Source organism: Pangasianodon hypophthalmus, chromosome 23 (genome assembly GCF_027358585.1).
Source record: "Pangasianodon hypophthalmus isolate fPanHyp1 chromosome 23, fPanHyp1.pri, whole genome shotgun sequence".
Taxonomy (NCBI): domain Eukaryota; kingdom Metazoa; phylum Chordata; class Actinopteri; order Siluriformes; family Pangasiidae; genus Pangasianodon; species Pangasianodon hypophthalmus.
Window position 1 is genome coordinate 18,731,035 of NC_069732.1, and position 13,649 is coordinate 18,744,683.

The 13,649-nt window shown below is 41.7% G+C and overlaps 1 protein-coding gene across 1 annotated transcript in view; it reads right to left on the bottom strand.

Annotated features, from left to right (window-relative positions):
- The window catches only part of bop1 (BOP1 ribosomal biogenesis factor), a 65,452-nt gene continuing 51,803 nt past the window's right edge, over positions 1–13,649 (bottom strand). Inside the window, exons 5-17 of the mRNA XM_026929879.3 lie at positions 13,035–13,189; positions 12,567–12,684; positions 11,725–11,826; positions 10,994–11,206; positions 10,479–10,640; positions 10,124–10,204; positions 9,305–9,374; positions 5,679–5,811; positions 3,484–3,664; positions 2,622–2,913; positions 1,520–1,604; positions 1,286–1,393; positions 1–799 (exon numbers count right to left, since the gene is read on the bottom strand). Of these exons, the coding sequence (XP_026785680.2) occupies positions 646–799; positions 1,286–1,393; positions 1,520–1,604; positions 2,622–2,913; positions 3,484–3,664; positions 5,679–5,811; positions 9,305–9,374; positions 10,124–10,204; positions 10,479–10,640; positions 10,994–11,206; positions 11,725–11,826; positions 12,567–12,684; positions 13,035–13,189 (1,854 nt within the window). The 3' untranslated portion in view covers positions 1–645. The remainder of the gene's footprint in view (positions 800–1,285; positions 1,394–1,519; positions 1,605–2,621; positions 2,914–3,483; positions 3,665–5,678; positions 5,812–9,304; positions 9,375–10,123; positions 10,205–10,478; positions 10,641–10,993; positions 11,207–11,724; positions 11,827–12,566; positions 12,685–13,034; positions 13,190–13,649) is intronic.

The window sequence follows — 13,649 nt, forward strand, 5'->3', positions numbered from 1 at the left end:
TTCAAGGAACACCAGTTTTAATTAAAAATAACGTTTCTCAGAAATTCACTCAGTCAACGTTTCACAACTCAACATGTTTAATGACTCAGTATAGCGTGCCTGATCACGAACACTGGCAAATAACTGAAACAGCAGTTCAAAATCAGGACGTAAAACAAGCTTGGGTTTAATTGAAAAATGAGCTTGGGTAGGACAGGACTCCTGAAGCTCACAGCTTCAGCTTTGTTCTTTGTTGTTTCTTTTGGCATGTCTAATAGTAGAACATATATTTTTTCATGAGTTGTCTCCTTGTCCAAGGATTAGCGGTTCAGTATTGGTTCACTGTGAGGCGGCTGCTCGGCAGTGTGGGAAAAGGCCTTCCGGACCGCTCATGGTTTCAGGAGTAGGTAATCAGGGGTAATCAGACGGGTTTCTGCTTTATGCAGTGAAGCATGCTCATGGCTCTCTGAAATTGGTTTGATATTTTCTTCTTTCTCTTGTTTTTAATAAAAATGTGACAGACAAGGCAAGAGAGAGATTATACTGAGTACATACATTTTCTGGGAGTAACAAGATGTAGATGTACTAAAACTTGTAGAAATGAAAATTAAAAATCACATTCTCTCTTAATCCAGTTTGAGTCACTAAGCTATAGAAAAAACTTGACTAGGTAAAGAGACGGACTGTTCCATCAGCCCCTGAGGAGAAGACCCAGGGTTGGGTAGGGTGGAAAGCCACGTCAAGCACCCCTAAGTCATGAGTGATGGTATGACCTTTCAGAACTTTCACTGGGACAATGAGGGGATTCTGCAACAGGTCACTGTGAGAGGAAAGAAGAGGAAACAGACAACAGATATCATCAGGCTAGTGCAAAAAATACAGCGTGAGTGTTTTCTTTCCTTTTGTGGAGCAAAATGGTTGAGAAGCTTATAGTTACAATAAAACCTACATTACTGGAAATATGGTTTGCAGTATTACCATCAACAGCTAGACTTGATGGCAAAAATGGAAAAATAACATTACATCCTCTGGCTGGGTATAAACAGATCTATTAAGTCCAGCTGATGCCTTCGACCATGCACGGACCATTTCTCCTGCTCAAAGAGCATTCCTAACCATACAGGCTGGATGATCCTGTGGATACACTGGATCCAAGCCCAATGTGCGAACGGACAGAATAAGGAATAAGAGAGCAGAGGACAGGGAGAGGATGAATTACAAAGAGAGCAAGAGAAGTCAAAGAAAGAGGGAAACAGACAGAGAGAGAAGTTAAACCACATACATAAGAAGGAGAAAAGACACTCACTTGTACACCATCCCGTGACAGACAACAACACTGCCGTCATCTGAGCCTGAGGCAAACAAAGGGTAGTGCTTGTGGTAGGCCACGCTCCTCAGAGCCTTCTTATGGTGCCTGTTTAAAGACAGTATATAATGATAGAAGGTTCATGTCATGAAGATCAGGCATTAGCAAAATGCTCCCCTTAGAGCCCCTTTACAGACACTCCAATGATGAAAACATGCAGTGGCACTGTCTCACCGGAGCATTTTATAGGGCTTTGTAGACAGATCCAGGTCAAACCAGGCCAGTCGACAGTCGTAGCTGCCACAGATCACATTGTCACCTGGCAGAATGAGAAACAGAGCAACTAAATCCCAGTCAACTTCCAACTGATAATTATCAGTCAGTGGGCATATACAGTTTCACACTGGGTTTTATTCATTTAAAATCCTACAGTATACAAAATTGAAAATGTTTATATACATCAAACTCTAGTGTTAAACATCCATCAAAGTTCGAATGAAGAAAGCAGTGCAGATATACAATAAATCCCTGGTTTTAGAAACAGTTGAACATGCTGATTAATATACAAATATTGAGGATACCTTATCACAAATTTACATCACTCTAAAATTACTCAAGTCTTTAACTCAAGGGTTAGATCATAAATAGAAACTAATATACATGCTAGCCTAGGCACAGAATACCACTCCTGGTGTGTACACCACCCCTGGACTGAAACTGTACCTCTGTGGCTTTGGAGCTGCATAAAAAACACAATCTCTGTCATTCATTTGTGCTGATTATTGTTGCGGAATTGGTTCCTGAGATAACTATATTTCAGTGCAGGTCTACGGCAGAGAGTGATGCTGCAGTAAATTAAAACCAATTCAACTCAAATATTAAAACAAACAAACAAAAAACAGAATCTAACCAAATTAGTGCCATTAGTTTGTGCTGATTTATGTTGAAATAGTCAGTCTGCAGGGCCGGATTCAGGTGGGTGCTGGACTGAGCTTCCCAAACATCCATTCACTCGTTGATTTGTGTCATTGCTTCAATTATTTCTGACTCTTTAATAAAGGCTAATGTTGCATCTCGAGTGTGCCATGATCTGCCAGTTCTCTACCAGTTGCAGTTGTAAAATACAATTTAAACAAAACATACAGCAGGGAGATTGCACTTCATCATTATAAAATATAGTATATTTCATTGGGAAGCCCTGTCACTGAGCCATCGACAATGTCATATAACAACAAACCAGCACAAACTATTTTTTATAAATATTTCAAAAATATGAACTTTACAGAGATGATGTGTGTACTCCTGAGAGAGCCCAAACCCAGTCAGGTACACTCACCTCCCGGGTGCACGGCCATGCTGGAGATCCACTTGCAGTTGGCCATGAGCTTCTTGGTGAGCTCCTGTTTGATGAGGTTGTAGATACGCACATAGCGCTGTGTGGCCACAAAGAAATAGGGCCGGATGGGATGGAAAGAGACGCACTGTACCATGCCCTTGTTCTTACGGAAGGGGTTCTGCGTGCGCCGTTTGCTCACCTGATGGATCACCACCTGTACAGAGCTGCCGTCATCGGGCATAACACAGGCCAGGTAGTCACCTTTGCCATGCCAACTCACCTGTCTCACAGCCTGAGGAGAGACAGACAGACAGGAAGGAAGGGGGGAGTGAAACACTGTGAAAAGAGGGAGGATGCCTCTTATGACCATAAGGTCAATGGTCAAAGTCATTCTGCGGTAACCTCAACAATGTTAATCCAATTATAACCTCAAAGACACTCCAAGACTAAATTTATGGCTATTAATACTGGCTTTACCAGCCTGCCAGCTGGTGAGCCGGCTTTTCTTTTTCCAGTAGTTTTAATTGGACACTGGAGGCGTCTTATATTTCTTTCCATTTCAGGAAAAAGACGACCACAACCTTGTGGCTTTTGCCAATAGTTAAAAGCCTCCTGGCTACAGCTTATGTGAGGGACAGAGCACACCACAGAGAGATTGGGGGGGGGAGACATCAAAATTTTATCATTTCATCTGACTCTGTTCTGCTGCACTGATCAGCCCTGTAATACAAATATCTTACACAGAGATCATACAACTGCTTCTAGCAGTATCGGTGTCATAAGAAAGGAATAAACACAGTGCATGTTAACACTCTAATGACAAGCATTCATGTGTACTTGAGTATTTCTGTATTTAGGGTACCTTGGGGTGAGTGAGAATGAGCCGCTGGCCCTGATCATGACCTTTGCCCTCAGCAACTGCCCACTGCACCGCCTGCTCCTTGGCCTCCTCTGGGTCCTCGTAGGAGGAGATGAGTTGATCACTGGCACTGCAGATCAGCTTATCTCCAAGCCCAGGGTTTATCAGCACTACAGTCTCACCACTACACACACACACACACACACACACACACACACACACACACACACACACACACACACACAGAGTCACAATACGACCCCAGAATTAAGCAGAGAGCAGAACCCTCAGTAAAACCTGGAGCTACTCCTGACTTAGCTTTGAACTGTGGTATCTTAGAATTCAGTTCAGTTGTAAGGATAGAAACCGCCAACCTGCAGCTACAGAACTGTTTAAGTAGAACAGCAATCCAAAACAAATCCATAAATTAAGAGAAATAAGACTAGCCATTTAATTACCAAAAGAAATGGTGCCCTATAAATGGAGGAAGAGTTAGTGTGTGTCTGTGAAAGCTAATGCGCTGCAGTGGCTGAGCTGCATTACTGGAAGATTTAGCACATGTTGCACTTAGGGAGCGCTATTTTGCTGTTTTCAGCTCTCTGTAAGCTTTAGTTTTGTGGCTGTCACTAAATGTAATCAGCTGTGCCAAGAACACACTTGGTAATTTACAGATGATGGCATTTATCAACATACACATGCAAGACTGACAAAAATCAGGATTACCAAAGCATTTGCAAATCTTGTGGGAATTTTTAGTTTCGGTTTGACTTATGAAAACTGACACACAGCTTTACTAAATCACTGATATATATCTGCAAAATATCAAAAACCTTCACACATTGGCCATATTCTATAAATGCCACACAGATTGTGTTGTTTTATCTGTTCTGTTTTTTCATCTTTCATCCAAGGGATGTCTGGGTGAAAACTGAACTGTACTGAACGTTTCCTGTTCTTTAAGACATTCCGAGAATAATAAAAATGATGAGATGCTATCTTAGCAAACTGGCCACAATGATAATTTAAAATAAGGTGAAATGAGTGATAGTCTTAGCTTCAGTGTTTGGAGATTCTGCACATTTTTCTTTTAGTATAATATTTTTTTAAACATAAATATTAATCCACATATTAACCTCAGTCAGCCTTGTTTTATGGGAAAAATCCATCTTTGTTGTGGAATTCATGGTGCCAGTCCCCGACTGTGCTCCATGATATTTTTAGCTGCTTATTGATTATTGAGCAGGTTTAACAATCATCTGTTTCATTTTCTCTGTTCTCTGTCTTTGTATGAAAATATATTTTTTACATGTGTATTGCGTATGTGTGTGCAAACAGGACATGATCAAAGGTCACTAGTTTGTGGAGACTTAAAAAAAAAAAAAAAGAAAAAAAGTGTGTGCATATTTTATACAAACAAATATACCCAAATATTTAAATTCTACTAAAATGTTTTTGGGAGTGAATATAATGTAGAAATAAAAAGTGATTCGTCCTACAATTTGAGCGGAACACCTGAATAATTGTTTATCTGATGCATTAAATCCCAACATCCCCTCCACCTCCTCTTAATTTTCTTGTAGGGTGCCAATAATTCTTACTGTACATAACGTACTGGAGTGCAGGTTTTAGCGTCAATGTTTATCATTCGTCTCCATACTGAGATTACTTTCTTAAGCTGGATTTACACTGTACGATATTTGGCCTGATTGTGTTGTCGCAGGCACAACCATACATCGCCAAGGATAATCTTTGGTCGTGACTTGAGATCGGCGGTTTTAGAATGTATAATGTGACGCTCACCGGCAGATGATTTAGTGCAGCAGCAACCAAAGACACCTGGCAACAAAGTTCTGGCAGTGTCAGAAAATTTAGATTAAAAGTGTGACTGCTGCTATGGCGCTAAAATCCACCAATAAGACGACGGTATAGGATTACACAAAACTCACAGGACAGCTACTAACACGGTAGAGAGGAGGAGCTTCCAGGTGTGTCACTAGATAATTAGCATGCAAATGGTCTGTTCACAGAGTTTATTTACCATTATTACAACATGAAACTATTTTTATGCTTTCCAGTTGAAGAGCTACAAATCTGCACACCCTGCTGCATGAGGGGTCACATGGGGTGTAAGTGGTGTACATTCTGCTAACACCCAGCCTGATTGTGGCTAATTAAACAGGAAGGGGAAATGAACTTACTAACTAACGGCAACCAGACACACAGCAGGGTTGGGACTCCACGCCACGCTCTTCACAGCCCCGCTCACCTCCACCGTCTTCAGGCAGCGTGCCGTACTCACTTCCCAGAAGCGCACTGTGCAGTCGTCTGAGCCTGGGGTCAGAAAGTCGAAGAGCAAACAGTGAAACTTTTTTGGTAGCAGTTCATCAGAACACTGATTAACAACACCAAATAACTGCAGTCTATACAGATGTGCATGCAAAGTGTGTGTGTGTGTTTGTGTGTGTGTGTGTTTGCTTAAGCTTGTGTGTGATGGGCCATTTCCTAACATTGTTCTTGGTCATGATATGGTTCATCCACTGAGTGAAAGTGTGCTTTACGCATTACACATTTCTGACAGTGTGTTGCGCATGACAGGACCCCACACACACAAAGGCACAACAACAAAGCACTCTGTTGATCTTACATCACATCTGTCACTGCGACTCTGCCTCTCCACCACTCAAGCTCTCCTCTGCTATTGCCTGTGCTGCTGAAAAATAAAAATGGCTCTGGCACCCTGGCTAAGTGTTAAAGTCCAGCTTGACTTTGTTACAGGATGCACATGCACAACATTCAACTTTTCAGCCCTACCACTGGGACAACATCCACCTCACACAAGGCAGCTAAAAGTGTGTCATTGTGAAACTTTTATACCTGCACGCTTCATAAATGCAGGAAAAACAAGTCAAGCAGTCCTGGATGGAGGGTGGAGTGTAATAACTCCCTAAACCATAATCGTTTTTTAAGTAGTGAGCGCTATGGTGACGGATATAGCAGAGCAGGGACGGTCCCTGAGGCCGTGGCCCAGAGGTCCGTCTGGCACACATAGCTGTGGTCTCCTCCGTAAATCTCTCCGGCTCAGCCAAACACACACAGCACGGACACTCGCTTCGATGTGCGTGGGTCTGACTGTGTTTGCATGGCTTCCCTGTGTATAAATTTAGATTAATTGTGAATGGTAATCATCAGTGTGACATCTGATTTCCGTCTACACTCCATTTGATTCATTTTTATTCTTGTACTGCAGGACAAGAGAAGCAACAATAACGTATCTGCTTTTACCAACAACGTGACCTGAAAGAAGAGGAAAAAACCTCTTGAGACTTTTATGGCATTTGACATCAGGATATCTTCTTAGAATATCCCACATTTGGCTTAAGAAAAAAAGCACAACTACCACTAATATTTTATCGAATATATAATGACTTCCTGACTGGACTTGACCCCAGCCAGTGCAGCGTGTCGTGAATGATGGCGTGGTGTTTCGTGAGTACTTCCTGTGTGTGGCTTACAACTGCCTTTTCTGACCCCTCAAATCTCCTGTCTCCACCCCACTAATTTGTAGTTGTGTTTTTTTTTTTTTTTCTACTTTCAGCTTTATAGATACTCCTATATTCAGCTGGGCAGCAGAACAAACAGCACAAATGCACTTCAGAAACAAGATATCAAACCACTTCTACAAAGCAGGACTGTCAGATTTGTCGCTAAACAGAAGCTGCGATACAGTAAGTGCTTCTGCAGTGAAATCCTGAACAGCATTTGGGAGACATGTTACAGAGGTTCCATCCTTCCATCCCGTTCAGGCACATCGAGCAGGGTTTGAAATCCTGCTTCTCATTCTTCCATGGCCATACTGTTTATGTGGAATGCTGGATGGGGTAACAGGGAGCTCTCGCACTGCCTGCACTTAACAGGTTTGTTGTGTGGCAGCTTCAAGTAAGAACCAAAACGCTACTAAACTTAAGAGAGAGAACTCAACTGGAGTGGTGGTTTTGTTAATTGGGCCAGGAAAAAAAAAAAAAAAAGATTCATAAGGGGTCAGAAAAGGCAGTTCTAAAGTACTGAGGAAAGTACTGCTGAAGTTTCCTGAAACAGCTTTCTCTATTTTAAAACAAATTTGTCCTGGATTTTTTCTGCCACTAGCATAGTGCCTTCTCAAGATTTTCCTTTTGATTTGCTTCTAGAACACAAGCTAAGTGTAAAACTCAGCAGAATGCACTAACATTATTCAAGTCTGGAGCAAAACAGTCACGATCATCCAACCCAGTGATACGGAGTGATACGGCAATTAACACACATACACAACTGAAAAACAAATTTTGGGTCTAGGGGTGGGGTGGTGGGTGTGTTATAGACTTGAGAAGGGTTGTAATGCCTGGGAGGTTGTCAACTGCCTTTTTTACTGTGGGAAAGGACATTTTATTACTGGTTTAATATATTTTACAGCAAGACAAAACAGCGGCCTTGACTCTAGTGGTTTTGCATATGGCTTTATGGAGTCCTTTGTTATGGACGGCTTAGCAGATACTGCCACTAAATTGTTGCCAGCCTTCCTCTCCATCTACAGCTGTGTTAGTCATAGCATTAGTCATAAGTGTACTTGTTTTCATTATCTCAGCCAGAATAAAAGTACATTTAATGGCAAACACCTACACATATACTATATTAGAACACAGCTGTGATAAGGCTCCCCTACTTTGCCTAGATAAGACTGATATTAACACAGGGTATGGGGTAACCACCACTATTTTGTTTCTAATTGATAGCCTATTAGTTACCTAGGCTGCCTCATTCAAATCACCCGAAGAAATGTGACCACATTTTCATACTGAAAGGGATATCATTTGGGTTTTGTGGCTTTGGCGGCACCACTCCCTTCACTAGAGCGTAGAGGAACTGACTTGGGCTCAATGTTATTAAAACTATTCTTTTTCTACAGCTCTTTCATATATTTAATACCAAAGCTAATGGCAATCAGATGCTTAATACTACCCAAGAAAATATTCAATTATAGCAAGCGTTTATATATTTAAAGAAAGACCAAACAGGCAGAGCTTCTGGGCTGGGAAAAAAAAAAAGTTGCTGTTTATCCAGAACTGCCTCTGTAATCATTTAAATGTGTTTTATAGCATGATCTGGGGTTGCCTTTGTGTTATTTAAAAATGTTTTAGTAGGTAAAGCAGGTTCTTGATCTTAAAAAGAATCTTAAGTCAAGAGTTAATGGAAGCAAAGAACTTTTCCTGATAAATAGCACCCATAACTAATTTGTTGTCGGTCATATTTTGAGGTCCCTTTGAGACTTCATGAAGATCCTAAATGGCAACAACATGAGTGAAGTCTCTTTCCTGTTTGATTTCCCAGAGCAGCTAACAATGAAAGCCAAGCAGCCAAAATCTATAAAAATACAGTGGAAAAAAAACCCTGTCTAGAGAAGAGAGGAAAAGGGAGATGAGTGGTGAGTTAGACGTGACTAATTTATCTGGTTCGAGTAATTCCAGCAAAACTGTGTCTGTGCTCATCCTCACTCCAAGTCTGACGTCTGCAAATGGGACGCCGGGCCCTCCATTATGAAGGGCCATCACCACCACCATGACATCATAGCGAATGCTCTGGGGATGTTTTAACCAGCCGCTCAGCTACTGGTTGAAATAACAGCAGACGAGGCCTGGAGCTGAGGCTGAGATGAGCCACAGTATATGATGAAATAGACACAGCAACATAAAAAGACCCTTCCCAATTACATATTTGCAGTGTTTGCTTTCTTTTGCTATTTTATCATCTGTTATATTAGAAAATTGAGTAGCATGGCTATGAAAAGACTGACCTGATACCAGCCACTGTCCGCTGGGAGACACACTGATACAACGGACTAGACTGGAGTGACCACGGTACACCTGTGGAGGGATCAGAAACTATTATTACCAGCTTTAAAATGACTCAATATTCACAATTTTTCTAAGTGATGTATCTAAACTTGTATTTTAACACATTACATACCTTACTCTGCACACATACCACAAAGCTAATTCAACTCTGTTAATTATAGACAATACCAGGGAACACAGGAACCCAAAGAAGGTCAAGAATATGCTATTAAATATGTTTAAAATAAAAGTTTAAACCCTTAAGTATGTGTCACTTATGAGTGACATGTTCAGTCTTAAAAAGATTAAAAAAGCTGAAGCAAAAGTGAATAACATGGCCTTGGCTAAGCGCAATATAATCATAAATTCAGTGAGATCATATGAGGACAACCAAAGCAGCTTTTCTCACTAAATCATTGCCATTGCCCAGATGTTTAGAGCTCCTCTATTTACAGTCCTGAAAAATGGCAGACTAAACTCTGGTTTACTGAGAGTTTTACAAGAGCGGCTGTCTGAAAATATTTCAAAAAACAGCATTGTTCAACGTTCCCATCTGATCTTCCCCTCTCCCTGAAAAATGCCACCCAACTAGACTAATGTGTTTCTTCCCCCCACATTAAAGTGTCTCTGAAATTTGATACCCTAAGCTCATTTCATACTGTGGCCCAATCTCATTTTAGGATTAGTTTGTGACTCGAATCTTCAAAATCAGGGGTGGAAGTTCAGGTGACTGTCCTTCTGCAGTGCCTTGTGATTGTCCTGGGCTGATGTTCACCTACCAGGGACTGGGTGGTAGGGAAGGGCTGCAGGTCTTTAGGTTTGGGCAGCTTGGGAATCAGGTCCTCTGGGTTGACATTCACCTGTGAGAGGGAGATGAAGACACATTGGGGACATAATGCTGTGAGACAACAGATTCATAATGATGCTCAGTTCAGCATAAAATGTACATACTGTCAATGCAATTTCTTCCTAATTTACTGAATGTCTTAACATGATTATGCTCAGAAAGCTTACTATCCTTCCATTGTGTGTTGAAGGTATTCAGTTTAAATGAAGGTAATTTAAGCAGTTACTATGAAGAGAGCACACATTGCTGCGTGTCCCTTATATTATAATAACAGTGAGATAACCTACTCTCATCTTGCGCTGGCGGGGACACAGGTAGAGGTCAAGGCAGCGCTCGAAGCGCTCGTGGATGAAGCGTGAGAACGCAGGTACGGCACGGAGACAGGGGTACTTCTGCGGCAGGAAGTTCAGCTTGCGGTCCTCTGGGTCCTGCTGTTCCCATGCCAATCTCTGGTGGGTTTCAAACAATCATCAAAAAACATTCATTAAAACAACAGACATGGACTACCATTTCTTACTCATATGTGCTAGCCCCCATTAATATCCAGTTTTCTTCCACTGAATATGTTGGATAAAGGGCAGTTCTGTGAAACAGCAAGGCCAGATTACATGCAGCTTTAAGTGGGGATGCACCTGTATTAAGCACTTACACTTTGTATGCAAACCACAAGCAAATCCCTTATATGCAAATTCTAGAAACCTCATTGTGATAGATTAGGAACATATGCCCATGTGGAAATGTTTAGATCTAAAAAAATCTAAGAAACACACAAAGAAACACACACACAAACAAACAAAAAGACCTCTTCCTCTGTGAGCAGATATTCTGGAGGGGGATTGTAGGACTCCTCGTGACCTGGCAGTCTCATCTTTGGAGCAGGGATGTGCATTTTGTGGCGCCCCAGGATGGCATTGGGGTCCTCTTGTGCCCACAGGTCATAGTATTGAGGTGTGGTGTCTTTGGGCCTGCGTGGCTTAATCCAGCCCATCTTTATGGCATGAACCAGCTTGCCTACCTAATGGTAGCACAGGGAAAAAGCATGGTCTGATGGTCCTGCTCTGAAAACTCTGGTATTACTACAGTAACACTACAAGCTATTTGAAGCTTAGGTCTACAGAGTGACACAAATCACCCATGACCAATTTACAGCAGGAAACCAAACTGATATAAATTACTGGAGAACTTTAAGCTTGACTGTCTAAACCACCGCATTAAAAGAGACTGTGAATGCTTTTTTTTTCTAATACTTTGACTAAAAAGGTTGTGGGTCTAATTTCTTTCAGCTTCCAATTACTGCAGTTTTAGACCTCGTTCCAAAAAAAAAAAAAAAAAAAAAAAAAAAACCTATGTGGGAATCATTACCTATAATGCTGTACAGATGCAAGCAGTTAGAAATTCAACTGGTCGAAACATGACTCTTCTCATCTAACCCCAGCTGCATTACGTGCAGCATATACAAATAATGATTTACATCATAAGCTGGGAGATGAGGTAGAGAGGCTTGGAAGAAAGGACTGAGCTGGGGGCACTTGCCTTCTCTTTCTCAATGAGAGAGGGAATGAAGCTGCGTTTGTCCTCAGGCCTGTTGGTCACCGGATGGATCATCACTTCGTTGGAGAAAAAGTCAATTGCAGGCTGGGAGAAATGAAAGCAAGATGGCAGATCAGACATGCGTCATATATAACTGACCCTAATGGTAAATCTACATTTAACAAAGGGTGGGGAAAAAAAACTGAAAATGGTGCAATGACTCGGCAGCCAGAGTACAAACTGTTTTTGTTACGTTCACTGCTAAACACGCTCACAGAATTAGGAACAGACATGAGTAAAGGACATAACTGAGAACAGCTGGGCTATCAGCATCTGCAGACAACACACACAGATTTAACTTGTCACACCATTTCCCAGATGACAGGTGGCTTTTTCAGACACTTAACTGTCTTTAAACAGTGTCTGAGGTTGCTTTTATTTTACCAAACTGATCACAGGAAGCCTTAAGTGTGGAGTGGCTCACTGCTTGTTTACTTTATAATACAAGTTAATGGACAATTAGCAGTAACGCTAATAAAGATCGCGCTGACGGCATTTAGACATGTTTAGACATTATTATATGTGGACTCCGCCCACTGGTGACAGACTTTCCCTCCTACATAAGACTAACTGTTGGCATGTTATCATGCTGTGATCAAGAGCTATTAGCTAGTGGTAAGCGCAGCATGGCACTTTAGTGGTATGAGGCTGTATAAGTGAAGGTGGTTTGCGTTTCCTCCTGCTGTATACAGGGGTTATCATAAAACAAATCACAGTAAAAAGGCCACACTGCAGATGCTGAGATTGTGAGAGTCTATAAAACATGTGTTTGTGTTTGGGGGTACCTCATACTCGTTGAAGTTAACATCACCAAATTTGCCTTGTTGCAGGCGGTGCACTAGATCCACCTGCTCATCGGACAGACGGATATCTGTGCCAGTCATCTTGTCATGGACTGTGCGCCTGGAAAAGAAATAGGAAAAAAGTGATATGTCAATAGCAATATCAACTGTAAGATTTGTTCTTTTCATGCGGGTGGCCTTCTCGTCCCATCAGGAGAGGAGGGTGTTACAGAAAAATATCATACTGCAATATTTGGAGACGACTTCTTCTTAACGCATCATATGTACAAGCCAAGGATTTCATGAAGAAAAGGAGGGAGAATTAAACAATTGGTACAATTGGTTTATTTTTTACAGTGAACAAACGAGTTATAAAAGCACTGAAACCTGACGATACTTAGAATAGCGTATCATGATATTGGTTTATCACAACATCAATAATCATCTCTCATATTGCCCAGTCCCACTCACCAGTAATCAGGATTGTCCATTTTGTCTAGGAATTCGTCTAGCTCATCCTTGCTCCTGATTGGTTTGAAGATTTTTTTGCCGTCCAGGTCATAGCCGATGTGGGGATAATCTTTGTACCATTCCATTGGAATATTGCCCACTGTGTTGCGGATGTCCTGAAAGCAGAAAGACAGATGAGAGTGGAGGAGGGGAGGAGAGAGAGAGAGAGAGAGAGAGAGACAGAGAGAAAGAGAGAGAGAGAGAGAGAGAGAGAGAGAGAGAGAGAGCGCTCAGTCTCGCAGCTCAACATCCATTATTTCAAGCCAGCATAAAATCAAGGTTAATACACTCTGTCCTCTTTCTTTCCCTCCTATTCAGAGGGTTATACATGAGGCCCTAGTAATTTTCTCTGGCCTCTCTGTCTGAGGAAAGAAAGTTCTTCTAAAACTGCTCAGGCCCTTTCCCCTTCCTCATTAATACCCACGCCTGGATAAAGCCCTGGGTCAGACCCCTTCCACAGGGCACAGGTGGTAAAAACTAGTTTGAGGACATACAAACCCCTGCCCTTCACAAGCTCCTTATTCCACTCAGTCACTTACATACACCACAACACTATTATCCAGGCAATAATAAGCT